Below are 19,826 nucleotides of genomic sequence, written 5' to 3'. Positions count from 1 at the left end.
CATCTCAAAAAATCCAGTTTCAAGAAAAACACGTTTTAAGTTGGCTATTGACTTCCCAACTTAAAAAAAGGATTATTACACAAAAACTAAAACCACTAATTGGATCATATTTTGCAGATATCAGTGTTAAATTTCTGTGCCAGATCAATCATGATTGTGTGTTGAATTATTGGCAACTTGTAGTAAATGAGCTGTAACTCGTCGAGTTTTAGAGATATCAGCATGAAAATTTGACACAAGATAAAGCAGAAGTCGTAGAAAATAGATACAGTTGAACCTCGATTATCCGCGAATCGATTATCCGGGAACCTCCTGCCTGGGATAGAAAATAAATGCTGGTCTTTTTTCCAATTCCTATATTTTTCGTTATAAACTTTATTATCCGGGAGTAAAAGCACACTTTCCAATAAATTTGATTAAGCAAACAAAAGGTAAACAAAAGAAAATTGGAAATTCTCCCATATTACACAATTTGTATATTAATGGTATCACAAAAACCATGGGACAAAGTCAATTCAGATGAATCTGATGATGGTATTATGTATCCTTCTAAAATGTTGTAGATTACCTTTAGAAATATAACAAAAATTACTGACTCTATTATTATTGTGCAATACTCTGCCATTTTTACTTAAAAATATGTTCAAAAACTGCATAAAAACATTGCCTCCATTATCCGTGAAAATCGATTATCCGTAATGCGTCCGGTCCCGACCATCACGGATAATCGAGGTCCGACTGTATTGCTAACTCAGAAAACGCAATTTTTGAGTTATGCCACTCTTTGAATAAATGAGCGATATGATAGAAAACCCTACACACAGAAAATTATCAGCTTAAAGTGATTATCATCAATTAAGATATTATTCTTAAAAGTTGAACTTTGAACTTAATCTACTGGAGCGATTTTGACAGTCCTTAATTCACCGGAAAACCGATTGTGTTACATGCCGAACAAAGTGTTATATATGTTATATCGGTTCAAAAGTTACAGAATTTCGAACGGAAAAACGATTCTGAACTACTGTGTGGTGGTGGTAACAGCTCAATGATTTTGCGAATGGTGCGAATACAAAGGCAAAAGCAAACACAGCACGCAATAAACAGCGAATCATTTCGCACAATTCATATTTGTATGTACATGGCACTATACTATTCGTTTTTGTGGAAAAGCATACCATAGCACAGCAATCTTTGTTTGATTTCATGACTCTTTATATGTGACTCTTTATGTGTGCTGTGAAATAGTCACATCATAGTCCAAAGCACTTTATGTTAAAATGATAGAAGCACAGCAATAGTTTTCGTTTTTGTTTTGATGGCGGGGACGAACTGCTGAGAATTTCCAGCCGTAGCGAATTCCAGTGTACGCAGTACAGCTTAAAGTGTTCTTTTTTATGACTACGACTCACGGTGGGACAAAATACACTTATTGCACCCTCCACCATAAGCTATTCTGCATTCATCTAACAGATTAGACCCCTTATGCTAATGTTTTATGTTATGCGGCACCCAAATTCCTTTGTATTGTATTCTACTTTGCTGAAAACCTTCTACATCTTGTAAAACATAGCGATCATTTTGTAGTACTTCTGTTGCAACAGAAGTTTGCTCCTGTAGTAGCGTCAATATTCCTTATTACGACATAATCACCTTGTTTGTACTTTATCGGTTGTTTTCTCTTGGGGTCTGTATAATTTTTATTGTATTGTTGTGCGGCACGTTGTTTATTATCTGCACTTTGCCTATGACATGAGTTCGTCTTTATCGTCTTCATTCACAATATTTTCTCTAATTTGATCTGAAGTTTTCTCTCGTTGGTTTACACCAAACAACATTACACTGGGATGTTCATTAATCATTCTGTTGCAGGAATTATTTAACACAAAGTCTACGGCATCTAATGTTTTTACCCATGTAATGATAGTTTCTATATCTGTGAATCTAAATATCGGTTAACACGATCTACTTGACCATTCGCCTCTAATGAAAACGTAGCTATTTTAATATGTTGGATGTCATTACCTTTCGTAAAATGTTTGAAATTGTTGGAAGTATAACAGAAACGATGTACCGCGGTCGGCTGTAATACCTGAAGCATTCATGTATAGCGTTTATTACTTCTTTGGTAGCGGTAGTTTTTGTGGGATATAACTTGACAAACTTGGACCAAGAATCGACAAATACAAATATATGCTTCCTCGAACTGTCTCTATCTACGAGTCCGTATTGATCTATGTGTATCATCTCTACAGGACCGCTTTTAGGGGAGAAAAATGCATTTTAAGCAGTTTAGAATGTGATCTTTAACATTGTTGTTTATATGGGGAAACAGTAAGTTTTATTTACTAATTCCGTGACTTTGTTAATGTCGACATTGATTAAGGAACTTCATGCGGGGAAATAGAAAAAATTATTGCACGGGTTGTTTTATGGCTTGAAGAGAACTAGCTTTATTGATTATTAAAAAATATTTAATAAAGCGTCTGAAATACAAACAAAGACCAAGGAAGCTTTGTACTGACCGTACTTTATAGCTTCAATCGTATAACATAATATTTGGCTTTGTCTCTCAAAAACGCACAGTTATCTAAACGCAACTCTAATTTGTTTCATACAGTCTCAACATAACTTATCTTAATATTTCTAAATGCCGCTTGAGGCCACGTGTAGCAACCATAATGTCCTCTAATTATATCACAACATCTCCAGTTCTAATAAGGTTTTTGAATACACTGTTTATGAGAATTTGAAAAACCGGCGGGAAATTTTTTAACCCAAAAGGCATACATACAAATTCGTATTGTCATAGGGGTGTAGTGAACGTTGTATATTTTATAGAATCTTCACTTATAAAAACGTGATGTTCACCAAATGTGTTTATTTATGGTGTTTACAGGCGCAAGAAAAGAAAAAAAATGTGTTCACTTATCCCTATTCTGATACTTTAGTGAGTTTAGCCGGTGGTTTCATTAAAACGCTGTAGTTATTGTTTGGGTTATTTATTGCTGATATTTTTATTCTTTTCGTCTGCCTATATCACTGCCGACCAAGAAAAGGGCACATACAATTGGCAACTTTTGACAGCGTGTTAGTAAGGTGTATGCACGCAAGCTGCAAAACAAAAACAAATCAAAAAACTTGCTCTCCTTTGTGCGCTCTTTCTTTGTTTTCGCATCGTGTGTGTGGATTGCCGAAAAACTTAGTAAACAGCGACAAATGGCTATTCGGGAATGGTCTATATTTATTATTATCAGCGAGTGTCTAAGATAGTGTGTGTTTCAATTAAGACTACTGCCCCCAATGTTGCATGGTCATTGGTAAGCCATTAGTGCGTTTACATTATCTTATATAAACTAGGTATGTTTACACTATCTTATAGACTAAAGAGTAATCACCAGTAACTACCATATGTCCCAATTTACATTGGGCGAGTTTACTTGCGGCAATTGTCATTTTGTAGGAGAGAGAGGTGAGGCATATGGTAACCCTTTGCCTCTCAGCACCCTCTCTCCTACAAACTGAGAATTGCCTCAAGTAAACTCGCCTAATGTAAATTGGGACTATGAATATAAAATATGTTAGAGGGATAGCCGATAGCCTTAGATGCTAGTGCTATTTTTATATAATTTTATTGTAATTTTTTATTATAATAAATATTTGAAATAAATAAATAAATATGTTAGAGGGTAGGCTGGATCAGAAACAGCTAATATCTGTACTAAATCGAAATTTTTTAAATTACTTCGAAAATTTCATTTACTTGCATTATCCAAAAGTGGAAGGTGAACGTCATTTTTGACTGTGTTTTGAAAATATGGACTCGCATATCCTAACAAAAAGGATATCTGTGATATGAAAAATCATTTCGAAATTTTCCATAGGTTGGGCCTGAAAATGATGCCGATTTACGTACATATAGTGCAACAGCAATTACGATATTTTACTCTTAAAAAACGCAATAAAACTCTTATTGTTATTGTGCAACTTAGAAGTGCTTTTTTAAGTTTTCAAAATATTTTTTTATATTCCGTGGACATTTCGAAAGTGATTCCCGTACATTCCGGTGTTAAGATATATAATATGAATGAGATTGGATCTTCCTCTGCTCGCAAAGCTATAAAAATGGAAAATGTGTCTGGAACCTTTAAAATATGTCATATCGGCGGAACCGTTCAATGGGGCTATACCAAAACGCTAACCTATATTGAAAATATTTGGAGCATACGTTTTCTATCCGCTGAAAACTAATTATACAAATTGAATGTAAAACGTAAAAATGACCGCCGCTGTTACATGAGCGCCACAGTAAACCGCGGGTCTATGGGGCCATATTAAGCACACACTACCCATTAATATAACAAACATTACTGCAAAATTTTAATAAGCTATTTTCTTTCCGTTGACATTTATTAGTAAAGTTTCGCTAAAGTGCTCATATTTCGCACTGTGCGTTGACGCCATCTCACGGCCATCAATATATTCTAACTGTTATTAAACTATTCACAGCTATGGCGTATCACCCACAAGCCAATGGTATGGTAGGAAGGTTCCATAGGAAGTTGAAAGCATCCATAATGGCGACAGAAAATTTTCAAAATTGTACGAAACATTGCCGATTGTATTGCTAGGTATACGGTATACTTTCATGAAAAATTTGAAAAGCTAGTCCGTCAGAAATGTTTTAAATTTACGGTTGAAAAGGTTGTACAGAGCTCGCAGAAGGTCTTGTACCTTGTTAAATATGTACTTTGCAATTGTAAATGTAATTTCATCAAGTTAATAATTATATTGAATGGACACGCGAGACCAACATTTTTGGTCTTTACAACCCTGATTACTTGAGAATGTTAATGTAGGGATGTTGCTCTAAAGCGACACGTTGAAACTTTCATACTAAATTTTCACAGCTTTTGGGAGAGAGCGGAGATGAAGGAGCTGCTTCATCTCCGCTCTCTTCTAAAAGCTGTGAAAGTTTCGTATGAAAGTTTCAACGTGTGGCCTTAGAGTTAGGGATGTAATTTGAGTGAAAATACCCAACATACCATATATATTATATATTATAAGAAGCATACCAACATAAACTTTAAGCTTATAAAAGACTGGAGAATTTGTTGTTAAAAGCTTATGTAATAATAATAGAATAATCTGAGGGAGTTTTTAATGCTCTCGTATCTTAATGTTATATTTTTAACACACTCTAAGCTTTTTGCAACAAGATGAGGCTCAAATGCGCGCAGTTTCACAAATATTTGTTGAAATATGAGTTTAACCCAAAAAATGTTTCAACTTAGGCTTTTATTATTGCATGTTCATTCATTTAGAGAAAAATCGAGAAAATTTTGCGCATCATCTTGTTGCAAAAAGATTAGTATGCACTTACTCAGCTCATCTCGAATATTCAATTATATAATTAATCGAAGATTCATTACTTTCACTTTGTTGATTACGACTTCAAGAACGCGGAATATTGTTTTTATCAGAACCGCTATTTATAACAAGCGTCTAGCCACATCGAATAGGTCTGATAATATTAACCTTTACAGTTAACGAACACTATATATAATTTTTCAATAAAAACTCCTTAAGTTATTTAATTAAATTAAGTAAAATGCTTTCATTTTTCACATAAGTAAATAATTGTTTTACCTATGTTTGTCCGAAATAGATAAGATATTCAACTGAGTTTTCGTTTTTAATTAAATTTTCCTTTTAGGTAAATTGTACGTACGACATCCAGATTCGTACTTGCCGCCACTGAACAATCTAAGTGAAACTGATGGAGAAGCTAATTCACAGGGCTATGATTTAATATATCAAGTCGATGTTGAGAAGGAAAAGCGAAAACTAAGTGGTAAGTTTATCCAGGGACGTACGCAGGGGGGGGGGGGGGGGGGGCACTGGGGGCCCGGGCCCCCCCCGAAATGGTTTGGTCGACTACAATTTTTTGAGCTACTTTAACAAATTATTACGATTTTTTCTCTAAAATAATTTTTGTTTTTGAAATTTCAAATGAAAACTGTTATTGTTCTGAAGGTTCTGGACTAAAAATGTACTTTGTCATCAAGTTGTCTAAGAAATATTTAAAATTTTTTTGTTTGAATACTCTTTTTAGAGAAACTTCCAGTAAAACTGAATTCCTTCTTTATGCCATGCCAGTGCTTTGGAATTCTGTAATGAATATAAAGGTCTTGAGGCTTTAAACTCATTTTGTATTCAAAACGATTACAAATTCAGTATTGCGCGGATTAGAAGTACATAAAATGAAATATCTATTGGGCAATATGTACGACATATCAAGGGTTTTCCGTGGAGTATATCTCGAAAACCAGTTAGAAAATTGTTTTACTGCCTTAATCAAAATTTTGTATTCCTATTTTATATCAACTTGTTGCTAAACAGTGGGATAAAATAATGGAGAAAAATGTATTGTTGTGCATTATAAAGTGATAATATCTGCTATATGTAAATAGCATGTCCATCTGAATTTTTTCCTATCAGTAACAAATTTGTAGCTGAAAACAACCGTAAACGAAATTAATGCTCAAACTTTCGTTATATGGTATTGTATTAAAATCTGCTGTTATTTGTATTGTATATCACGGTGCTCTTGAACCAACATTAAATAAAAGAAGCTTAGATGAGAAAATCAAAAAACAAAAAAATGCAATTTTAGGGTTTTTTAGGTTTTGAAGGTTTTGCTGGGAAACCACAAGCCCTATCAATATGGAACTAAAAAAAAATGTTGTAGCAGTGAAAATTCTCTACAATATTGCTCTTATATATTTTCGTAGGTTTTACCATTTTTAAGATATATAAGATCAAATTTGGACAACTCACTGACTGTATCGTCTACTTATAAAACAATGTCAAGTCTACAATTTCCCAACTTAAACTTTTATATTTCAAGAATGGTACAACCGAGTAAAAAAATACGAATCCCAATCTTGTAAAGAATTTTCACAGCTATACGATTTTCTGTAGTCCCATTTCGATAAGACTTACTGTTTTGAAGCAAATCGTGAAAACCTAACAAAAAAAAACCTAAAAATGTGACCCGAACTTCTATATCTCAAAAATGGTAAAACCTAGGAACACATCAAACAAATTTTCAAAGTTACAAAATTTTCTTTAGCCCCATTTCGATAAGACTTGCGGTTTCTTAGCAAAATCGCTAAAACCTAAAATAAACCTAAAAATGTGAACTTATTTAAAATTCCCTCCAGCGATATTTTCTTGTTTTTGGATTTTTCTCATCTATGAACATTGCTGTTTCAGAATGTAAGCACCTTTCATTTAACTTTGGTTCATCGTTTACAGCGATATTGTATTTTTAGTGGGTAAGTCTATGGTTATGTCAGGATTGGTCCAAAAGCTCTAAATCTTACGCATACCAACTAAATTGAATTCCAAAATTCGGTCAACTTCCAAAATGGACTATATCAGTCGATTCTTTCAGGTATCGTCGGTACAAAAGTGCAAAACTTTTGCGCTGTCATCGAAGACACATTTTTGAGCACATCATAAGCATATATTCGTAACGACAACAATCATGCACACCCCAAATGTTTCGAAATTATTGTCGGAAACTTTATACGTCCAAAAAAGGAGACGAAATTCTGAAACTTCTTGGCTATACAATTTATAGAAAAAATTGGCTATGTAGCCCGTATTCCATCTGTCTATATATAAAAGTCTCAACTCACACAGCCTGAGGGCAAACCCGACTGTTACTTTTTACTTGTTTTCCAGAAAACAAAAGTTATTAGTTTGTCTCCGCTGTGCCGACAGAAGTGTTTGGTCGTTGGAAAGTGTTTAAGGTCATCGAGTCCATAAACATCTAGTCGTACAATTAAGATAGAAATAAGCGACAACAACAACCATTGATGTATCAGATGGAGTTTTTCGTCTTAAACTATTTTTTCAGGATTTAGCTAAAATGTTGCCGAGCTTTTTTTAGAGATATTTTTTCGACCATGTGTTAGCGTAGTCTCAAACAGTACTGAGAGTTGGATTCGGAGTCTATGAGTCGTAGATTGCATCGCCCGGCTCCTGATATATTTTTTCTTTTTTTAATGTAATTTTCTGAATTTTTAGTTGGCTTTCACGGACTCTATCACTTCTGGTAAAATAGTAAAGTATTGGTGTTTTTATGCACTTAAAGAATATTATTTTCTTACAATAATACAAAACTTTTTTAATGGCACTGAATTTAGTGTGTGATAAAGAAGAAGCGGCGTTATGATCGGATCGAACTGTTTATATCCTCCAAACACTGTATATATCTATTCGACATATTCGCGAATGCAATCCATGCGTTCGAACGTGGATCTATTTTCACCACTTTTTGCATGGAAGTTCTCGCAACAAAATGATTTCCAAAATGCATATTACTAACGATATTTTTAAAAACTATGCTAATAGCCTCGAATATAGAAATTGTTTCGAAAGCTATTTGCTGCGGGATTTAGAACCCAAAATGCCAAATAAGAGCTAATGTGGTTGAAAATTCTGGGATACACCAAAACATACATCTATATATCTACATGGGTAATATTAATCTGAAAGATTTTTTAGTTTTTGCTTCAGTTCTGTTAGAGAATTTGGTTAAAAACTTTTGTAAGGAGACTATGCCGAACGTGGTTTGATATGGTTCATTTTCAATTCTAAACATCCAAGGACTAATATATTATAATCAGTTCCAAATTTCAATCGTGTATCTAAAATATTGTGATCTCTCTCTTTTGAATGTATATACTTTGTTGCAATATTGAATATACATAAAATCAATTAAAAACCCTTTAAAATAGCTTTACGTAACGATAGACAACATTTTTAATTTTCATGATTTTTGGTCAAGTTGGGCCCCCCCGAAATGAAATCCTGCGTACGTCCCTGAGTTTATCGTAACTCTGTGTTTTATGTATGAATTCTCCCATTTTGCATTTGCTTCTTTCTCTCACTCACAGCGTGCATGAACAAAAACAATTATTAAAAAAATTAGCAGATAGTACCACAACAATAAGTGGCATCTTTTCCAGGTTTTCATGGAATAGTAAGGTGTATCATATTCTATTATAGCATATAGCACAATAAGCTGTGCTATGTTCTAGTTTTATTGAAATTATAAACATCAAGGCGAATAACGCTGTGCAAGCATTTTTAAGGCAATCATGTGCAAACAACTTCTGCTTACGATTTTATGAAAGTACAGACCCAAATGACAAAAACCATAATTGGGTTTTGTGTTGTAAGATCGAGTTTGGATTTTATGGCCTCATATAAATATGACTATGCATATAATGACATTTTATATCAAATCGGGGCTATATCTCTGACACCAATTCTAATCATTATTTTATGACTTTAATAAACTTATAGATAAGAACAAGAAGAAGAAGGTGTGGAAAATTCCAAGTGGTGGTGATAGTATTCGTTTAGTAGATCGGAACCCCGGGTTCTAGGTTCCAACTTTTTTAGAGTCCCTTATATAATCTTAACCGAAGCACTGGGTTCCCAATATTATGCGCAATACTTTGCAAGATTATACACGCAGAGAAAAAATATGATTGTGGCATGAATCATATTTTGAAAGGAAAATATATATTATAGATATATGGTAACCTCTATCATATTCTTATAATACCATTTTTGAAATATTTTAAAATGTCGTGGTAGCAGTAGAAACATGTTGTGGTTGTCTGTAATAAGTAGTATTTTTCTTGGAATTATACTGTACCTTTGTGATTAATTGCCCACTAAAAGATTTTTCAATGTATTTTAAATAAAAGTTTTATTTATTTAAGAACAATTTGGATATAATAGAATAAATAAGTATAATATTGAATACACTTATACTTTATAACATTAACAAACACTTTGCAGTTCTCTCTGTTGTCTCTCCGTTTGTTTCATACTTATACCGAACACAACAACAACAGAAGTTTATGTTATACATACATTCTTTTTCTTGTTATCTCGATCACTTGCATACGATTTCTATTAACTATTAATAGACAAAATTAAATAATGCACAAAATTTGCACGAAACATTCGGAGATTCTTTTTATTTAAGAAGTGAAAGAAAATTAAACACAACTCAGGAACTAATATCTTTTTGTCACTTTTTGATTTTTCTTTCTACACATTTTTATATCTTCATTCACAAATAAATTGTAGTCAATTGTAGTAATACCGTCAACACATACTCGAACTATTTCATTCCTTGTTTGGAATGATGTTTTTACTAATTTTATACCATTAATTTAAAAGAAAATGAAACAAAATTTACAACCTTCTTACTCAGCGACAGAACAACTAATGAGAGAACATTTGCTTTTGGCAGTGAACTGCTGTTGTTTTTGACACTTCATATGTAAAACTGAGAAAGTTAAGCAGATTATGGTTGGATTGAACGTCAGATAATTATGAAAATATTACCATATATCGAGATTTTGTGATTTGTTGTTGTTTTATATGGTGAACAGAATCAAAATTGGCAATATACATACATTATCGCCTTGAAAATAATATGTGCGCAACAAAAATTATTTGGTGCCAAACAAAATAAAATTTTGCCCACCACCAGTTAAAAAAATATTTTTTCTCTTCGTGTAGATTATGCTTTGAAAATTGATAGAGGCCTATGGATTACATACAGATTCATTGGTAGGTACAGATAGGCCATGTCGGTCCACTTTTGGTATAGCCCCCATATAAGGGTAAACCCCGATTTCCAGTATTTTTTATGTTTTACCAACACTTTCCAACGAATTTCGCAAAATGTTGGTATTTTGAGTTCTTAGTAAATATAAATCATCTATGCAAAAAATCATCAATGTAGGTCCACGTTTTGGTATATGAATACAGGTACCCGCGATTTAAGCTATTTCGAGTATCTTGAGCATATTTTCCAATTGATGAAGCTAAAATTTTCTCAGGAGGTAGCACATCTTTTGGAAGAAAATATTCAATGTTGATCCGTGTTTCGGAGTAGCGCCCATGCAATTTAGCTGAAAATTTGTGTTTGTGTTTTTGGGAGTAGAAAACCTTCATGCAGATTTTCAATGGATAGCTCCCATAAAACGGTACCTCCCAAGTCCATGTTCCGAACCGCTTTGGTATGGGATGTGGTAAATTCCAAATGGAGGTGATGGTATTAGGACCGAACAGCGATACCCCAAAAGGGTTTTGAATTCTCTGGAAGCTGTATTGTCATCAATGTAGAAAAATGGGTTGAAGCCAACAAGTTTTTTTATGTTCCCTTCCGATTTCTGGCTTAACCTTACATTTTATAGACCTATGCCCGAAAAAAGATGCAAAGAATACTCCATGGGCAACATGATTCTAATGTATGATTTTTTATTACATTACACATCTACCTAAAATTGACATCTACCTAAAATTGATGCTGAAATTTTGAAGCCTGAATTTTGGTTTTTTTTTTACATAATATTTTGAACTCATAGTAGGACTGCATAAGTCGTGATTTTACGTCGTTTAATGTATATCTCATGGTAGACATCGGATTTTAGCATGTTTTTTATTTCTTATCCGATTGGACTCCAATTTTGGATCTGGGCGTTTTGGGGGTCAATTTTTCGATATGCAAAATATATGCAAAAAATATGCAAAATATGCAAAAATGCGCTAAATATGCAAGTGTTTTTTTTACAAAATCGTGAATTAAATTTGGAAGATCATCAAAAAGCGTTCTTTATTAACCACCACCACTATGTGGGGAGAGTATTATAAGTTGGTTTTGGCCAAAAAGTTTGTAAAGCATCGAAACCATCTAAACCTTGTGATCACGCTACAGGTCTCAATTTTAATCCGATCGTCACCAAATTTTGGGTGTTGATGAAGATCCCGGAGGGGAAGAAGCTTATTTTGGTGATGTAGGATAACATGCAGGGGTCGGAATGGGCAAAAAACGTATTTGGAGAAAAAGTCAACGTTTTATTTCAAAGCGAATATCTCCGCTTCTATAAGGGGTACATCAAAAGCAAAACCTGATAATGAAAGTAAAAAATATCACCAATGTAACGTTGTTTGTTGTATGTGGTCAAACAACGAAGATAGCGCAATAGCCGCTAATAGAACACAACTTTTCATTTTTGCGATTTTAATAATAATGACGAATACCACAGTTTTGGGTGGGGCACTTCCAATAACAAAGTCTGACTATGAAAGTAGCAAATCCCATCTTTACAATGATGTGAAGCAGGTTGGTGGTCAAATAACGGAAATACATCCAATTTTTTAATTTTTTTGTAATCACGCTACACGTCGCAATTTTGATTTAATAGGGGTCCCACAGAGGAAAAAACCAATTGATTTTGGTAATGGTCGGATATTATTCAGGGGTTGGAATGTGAAAAAACTTATATGGAGAAACGGCCAAAGATTTATTTCAAAGCGAATATCTCTCTTATGTAAGAGGTATATCGAAAGCAAAACCTGGCAAGGAAAGTTGAAAATATCACCTTTACAACGATGTGAAGTAGGTTGTCATAGGTGGTCAAACAACAGAGATATATGTATGTTATCCAGATTATACTGTATATATGGGAGCAATATCCAAATCTGAATCGATTCTTACCAAAATAAAAAGGGATCGCCCTAGGGCCAACAAAAATCTCCAATTTGTATGCGAATTTGTCAATAACTGTACACTGTTTTCAAAAATACAAAGGGACTCAGTAAGTGAATCTTTGCATGTTGCAAACTGATTCATTAGGCCAGGGTATTAGGGTATTAAAATATGGTTATATGTTTTTATATGTTATATGTTTTAGTAAAATATGAAAGATTTTATGTAATATTTAATATTGTCTTAGTCTTAATGTCTAGTTCATTTGTTTTTCTGCCAGACAATTTTGGCCGAGCAGAAACTATTTGGATACGTTGATTTTGACATTTCTGATTGAGTTTATGAACAAATTTGTATAGGAAAGCAACTTATGTTGTAATAAGAAGGCTGGGTTATAGGAAATTTTCTCACCTAGTGAAAACTAATTATACCCTACACCACAATGTTGAAAGGGTATTATAAGTCTGTTTTTGGTAAAAATTCATGTAACACCGCGAAATATTCGTCGGAGACCCCCAATGTGGTATACCAATCTTCATATCTCGACGAGATAAAGCAGTTTTGAGATGTGTGTCCCTCCGTCCGTCTGCTCATTATAAATTGTAATCAAACTCCAGGCCGCAATTATGGCCCGATCGTCACGAAATTTTGTATGGAGGTCGGGTTCAGACCAGAATAGATCCCTATTTTTATAGGTGATGATCGTGAAATATTTACCGGGTGAAATGGACCAAAAACATAATTTCTATCTGATTTTGTAGCTGCTCTGTAGGTCGCAATAATAGTACGATCGCCTCGAAATTTTAATAAAGGTTAGAGTGTATGACAGAGAAGAAGCTTGCAATTTGAGATGATGATCAGATAATATTTAGAGGGTTAAATGGACCAAAACTTTTGTGTGAAAATTGTCAAAATTTTCAGTATACAGGCTAAATCTTTAATTCTGGAAGACATATTCCGTGTAAGAAAGCTATACTTGGAAGAGGAACGCTTGACTTTTGTATTGATGTCAATTGTGTTTGTGTACATGACAGGATAACAGAGTTACCCCTGCCAGCAATTGGAAGTGAGTTTTATCTAATTTTATAAATGAGGATCTTTTTGGTGTCTAATTTTCTGTAAAAATGCGACATTTGTCTAATATACAATAACAATTGCATTGTTATCCCATTTGTATCGTATCCAGTCACCATTTAGGAAAGAATACGATAGGTAAATAACAACAATAACATATGTATCTAAAAATAAATGTAAGCTATCTCATTTATGTCCCAATGAAGGATGGAAATTAGATAGACATATCTATTTTCCATCCTTTATTTGGATACAAATTAGACAGCTTACATTTATTTTTAGAATTGTTGTAAGTTGAATAAATAAGACATTTGTACACATATGGTTATATACGCAGGTGGTGCAATGGTAAGCATGCTCGCTTTGCAATGTGAATGTCCGGGGTTCGATTACCAGGTCAGGCGACATCACATTTTTCAAATAACAAAATTAATATAAGCGACAATTCCTGAAACAATTATAAAAATATAAATAATGAATTAAATTAAATAATAAAAAACCAAAAAGTCAAAAATAACCCAAACAAAGGATTAACGACACAACAACAACAATAAAAAAATAAAATAAAAAGGAATTAAATTAAGTTAAAAAGAAAATCAAAATAAAATGTTGTTCTTTTTTATTTATTATTATTTTTATCAAGTTTTTAGCTATATTAATGTTTTATAGTTAAAAAAAAGATTTGTCATTAAAAAAATGTCGACTGGCCTGGGAATCGAACCCGGGCATTCAGATTGCAAAGCGATCATGCTTACCATTGCTCCACCGATATTATCGTTTTAATAACTTTCTGAAGTGTCCAATTAGACACTCAAAAAAGTATCTAATGAGTGGAACAGTTCTTCCCGAGAGCTTTATCTTTTTGGATAAGAATGCGACTATCGCATTCGTTTGTGCAATCTAATTGAAGTGACTCATTGGACAATAAACAGATAGCAAATGTTGGCAGGGACAGGCCTAATATAACAGTTATTTGTTTGTAGTGTAATCATAAACACGCTAGAGGTCGCAATTATAGCTCAATAATCACGAAATTTTGTACGATGTAAGAGGATGATTATCTGATATTATTAATTTGGTGAAAAGGACCATATACCGGCAAAGTAGCCTACATATAGAAAAAGAACTACTGACCTTCCCCCTGGTGCAAATTGCAATAACGTGTCTGCTAGATAACGGGCCTACTGCCTAATATATAATGGGTTTTGTGTAGAGAACTACATTTTCCCATTGCCAGTTTTTGCATTATTGCAAATTACATGGTGCCCTAGCGTACATATTTATTGTCTACTTGGATTTTTATGCATACATTGTAGCATGGGTCACTTTGCCACCTTTTTCCAAAACGTTTCCCCAGCCAGTCAATATCAAATTTTCAACGGTACAAAAATACACTTTAGTAATATTGGCGACATTTTCTGAGTATTCCAGCCATGTAAAGCTTCCCTACAAGTGGTGTCTTAGGACACGCCGTTCAGACTCGGAGCTAAGCTTTGGTTCCCATATCATTGAGCGAATATGAATCGGGGTATACTCACTCAATGATACAAGAGAAGACTCCCCTTTCCCTTCTTGGTGTGATACGGTACCAGAAGCCACAAAGTTATTTCTTACAATAAGTTTATTTGTTTCATAAAGAATTTTTGACTTGTGGAAAGCTAATTCCCTGGGTAAATGTGTATATCCTTGGCTTACTTGTTTTATTTATATCTGTGTATATTTAAGTCTTTTAGTCCAGATTTATTTCCGTGGCTAAATAATAATTAATAACATACTAATCTGCTAAGAAATCAACGTTTAACGGCAATAAACTTTATTTTAAACACTTTTTGATGATTTTGCAAATTTAATTTGACGATTTTCCTCAAAAAAATTACTTGCATATATGCAAAATCCGATGTCTAATGATCAATTCCTACGTTGCCTTTTGTTTACTTGTCCACTGCAAATACATATACACACATACTTGCAAACATATGCAATATTTTTTGTTGTCACTTAACGGCAGTGTCTAGTTAGAGCAGCGTCAATGGTTTAGTATGTATGAGTGAAGAAAACAACAACCACATGATGTTTATTGTTTGTTTTCATTCACTTACACTATAAGTGAGAGAGAGAAGCAAATGCGAATCCAGTGAAACATTTCAGGAGTATTTTGACGTCATCGCAAAAAGTACAAATTCAGTTAACAGTAATAAGATATAACAGCTTATAACATCAAGCGTCGATTTTTTTAGAATTTTTTTTTTAAATATTTAAATTAAAACCGCCGTATCTTTTGCGCGCAACGATCAAGGTTAGTTACATATTTTGAATAATGATTTTTTCTTTAACTATGCACCAAAAATCATTGATGCAGCATCAAAAAATTTTTTGGATTTTTTAAAATGGAACACTCGATTTAAAAACAAAATTCCCCATATATGTGTGTGATTCCAAACATACGCCTCCCTAAAGCCACAAAGTAGTCTCTGATTCTTAGAAAGACATATCCTATTCAACCGTAACCATTAGTTCATGGGTTTGACATTCTGACATGATTTTTATTTATTAATTTCTCTTTTTTACATATGAAGAGAGTTGTCATGGTGAGTTAGCGTTCGGAGCAAAACTCATAACTTTCGAAGTCTACGCTAAAACCCGTTTGTCGTGGAAGCTATACATGTTGAAGAAAAAAAGCTCATCACTGTAAAAAATGTGATGTGAAAAATAGTTCTATGAAAGAGCATCGACTGCCGATATATCTGATAAGCTGCTTCCAACAGCGAAACTAGGTCAGATAATTGTGGTTGGGTGGGTTCAAATCTTCAGCTTTCCATTATCACTTGAAATTAATTAAAACTTTATAATTTTGGTTACATTTTTACGAGTTGTCTGTACGTTTTAATTAATTTTTTTAATTTATTCTTTAGAGGTTTATTCGGACTGTGAGGCAGTATAATTTTCTTTTGCTCCATTTTTTTCACTTCACATACATATCTTGCCAAGAAGTGATTCAATTTAGATATCTCCTACTTGACCGTAACCATTAGTTCATGAGTTTGACATTAGTCCTTAATTATTATTTATTCATTTCTCTTATATTATATTCTTGTCCTGCTAAAAAATTGTCAATTAAAAAGCCTAGTGTCAAATCAGGGGATAGCAGCAATCGCATTTTCTTCTTTGAAGTTATCTTTTTTCCTATTTTATCAGGTTGAAAATAAGCCTCCTTAAGAATACAGTTCAAATCTTTTTCTTTTAATAAATTGGCTGAAACTGAGGCGGCATGAATCAAAACTATAGTATTTTTCCGTCTTCATTGTATCATATTATAATGAGCTTTTATGTAAGATTATACAAAATCTATATTGTAAGGTATTCGATTCAATAATCTTCGGAACAAAATTATTCTAACATTTTTATTTTTATAGCCAAATTGACATAACCTTTTGTAGGTTTAAACCAGAAAATACGTTTTCGGAATTAGACATTTCTATTTCTTCTACAAATTCTACTTTATCCGGTGTCCAATTTTCGTCTTCATATCTCAACGAATTACAGTTAATTTACTAGGAGTTGGGCATAAATCAGCAAAAAAGTTTTTTGAGTTTATGAAAGACTAAACTCTTCAAATCATTCTTGATCGTGCACAAATATTTAGTACTGACATCTGTCTAACTCAATTTTCTTTCCCATTAACTTTGAACGTCTAACCATCGACAAATTAACATCAACAAAACACATCTGATTGCTGTCGTGTGAGTCATTTGAAAAAAGGCCAGTGTTACACTCATACTAAATTGACCGTTATCTCAAAATTAGTATATTTTTATCAAACTGGAAAAGCGAACTGCAAATCATTTATCTCCACAAGGGGAACCGAAAGATAGTCCAAAATTTTACAAAATGGATAACGAACAGAATAATTTTTGGGGCGAATTACTACGCTTACATTAGAAGTGTGACAGTTGAAAGTGATTAATGACGGTGTGATAAATAAACGATTAATAAACCACAAATATCACTAGTAGCAAAGTGGAAAATCTTTCTAAGTGTTTGTCAAATGACCTAGGCATATTCAGCACAAGTGTGGGGTATTCCGATGGTTTGAGGAGATTGACAAACTACTGAGATATTTTTTGAAAATGGGAATTGCGATTACCTGATTCTGTACCGAATTACATACTGTCCTTGCAAACAGATATACAGGACAACCACTGTTATGTACTTATACACATGTGGATTATATTCAGAATGTTAAATATAAATACAAAATCCAACATCTACCTCATAAACTCGCTTTAAAAGCTTCGAAAAAGAGATTATTCTTCTGGGCGAAATCATTAAGAAATTTTACAGATCAAAATAATATAACATCAAATACGAACACAGCTTCAAAAGACTTTAACTTAAAACACAAAGCTATGTTCATAAAAAAGAAAAGGCTAATAGCAGGGCAACCAGATTCCATCGGTTCCTCAATCCAGATGTGGGCGTAACTTATATGTCTAATATATGGAACTCAGACACAATTTCGATCATCGTGAGAACGAGAGCAGATAGATATATTGCCATTGTAATGCAGAAAGTAACAATGTATATTATGTAGCACAATGGAAATAGAAAATATGCAACAGTTCTTAGCCAAATGCCCAACTTTAGAGACCTTAGAATACGCTTCTTCGGAAGTATATATCTCGATGAAATTGATCTAATAAATGTTTTAAATTGAATTACAGAAAATTATTTTGAAAGCCTGTACAATTATGTGAGATTAGCACTCAATTATAGCAAATGCATAAGTCGTGAAGAATTTAAAGTATTCTTATATGAGATCACTTTAATTTCAAATCTATTATAAATTTATTAACAGAAGATGTGTAACGTTTGAGACGGACAACTTGTAAAGCTATTGTAGAAATGTGAATATATTATTTTGTTTTTCTTTAAGAAATAATTTATGAATATAAATTCAACAAATGTTATAACAAATGTTACTTTTAGTAAATGGATACACATTTTTAACGAAGCAAAATAAAAATCTATTCTTATCTAAAGAAAATTAGTAATAAAATTTGGAGGTAAACTAACACGTAATTATGAATGATCTATACGTGTGAATTTTAAATTTGCAACGTCTTCTCAGACACACTGTTGTCAAGAGTTGCGTGAGAAGAAAACAATAACTAAACATAATGATGAACACCGATGATGTTCGAAATATTGGAAGAATAAAAATAAAATAAAAACAAAAAATTTGTTTTATTTTCTGACCTAAAAGCCAAACTAAACCAACAGAGATACATAATGTTAATATTTATAATTGTTCCTTATATTCAATGTCATGCCTTATAAATTTATTTTTATATACTTAAATATATTACACTGTATTGTTGATATTTTCTTTTCAGTTCACTCAGAGGATGGATATTTTTGCCGTAAAAGTCCATACAGCAGTAACCATTCCGTGCATCTATGCGAAATAGAAGATTCCGAACTAGAAGAATTCTTGCCCAAAAGACGAGTAGATGTTCCAAATAACTAACTATCAAATTCCATTTACGTTTTTCTATTTTACTAATTTTATGTAAACATGCAGAATTTAACAAAACAAATATTTTAATAAAAATACTGTTTATACAAACGAAATTCATGGTCTTTATCTAGAATTAAATATATGGGGTATGTTTTAATGTCACGTAAAATGGTTTTGGTTTTCCACACACAGATACAACTTTATTCTTCCTAGTGCATTTAATAATGGAAGTACAAAATAACGAGGGTACTATGAGCGCAAAATAGGTTGCTAATAATCCCCGGAGGTAAAACAAATAGAAAACTAAAAATTGGAACCTGGAACGTAAGAAGTCTGCATGAACCAGAAAAATTAGATAACACAATATGCGAAATGAATAGGCTGAAAATTGACATACTTGGTATCAGCGAAACCTGGACAGAGTGTGGAGAATTCATATCCAATAATGCATAAATATTAGTGTTGGGCAATCTCGTTCGTTGAGCGGATCGATCTTTTTCATTCTGTTCACCAAAAAGATCCGGATCTTTCACTTCGTTCTTTGGCTCTTTTTCGTTCAATAAAACATTTCAGTCTATCATTTTTTGAATATCGTTAGTTATCTGCAATAATATTCAATAGTCGTTTTATCAGTCTTAAAAA

General features: G+C 33.0%; 1 protein-coding gene across 7 annotated transcripts in view; it reads left to right on the top strand.

Annotated features, from left to right (window-relative positions):
- Positions 1-19,297, top strand: part of kug (FAT atypical cadherin kugelei) — a 651,494-nt gene extending 632,197 nt beyond the window's left edge. For all 7 annotated transcript variants that reach the window (XM_073986279.1, XM_073986278.1, XM_073986280.1 and 4 more), the window contains 2 exons: positions 5,717-5,854; positions 19,060-19,297. In XM_073986279.1, the coding sequence (XP_073842380.1) occupies positions 5,717-5,854; positions 19,060-19,193 (272 nt within the window). In that variant the 3' untranslated portion in view covers positions 19,194-19,297. The remainder of the gene's footprint in view (positions 1-5,716; positions 5,855-19,059) is intronic.
- Positions 19,298-19,826: the final 529 nt, after the last annotated feature.

Source organism: Musca autumnalis, unplaced genomic scaffold (genome assembly GCF_047663935.1).
Source record: "Musca autumnalis isolate F117 unplaced genomic scaffold, ASM4766393v1 scaffold_4, whole genome shotgun sequence".
Lineage (NCBI taxonomy): Eukaryota > Metazoa > Arthropoda > Insecta > Diptera > Muscidae > Musca > Musca autumnalis.
The sequence above is the reverse complement of the archived record's forward strand: the minus strand, read 5'-3'. Positions and strand labels throughout refer to the sequence as shown.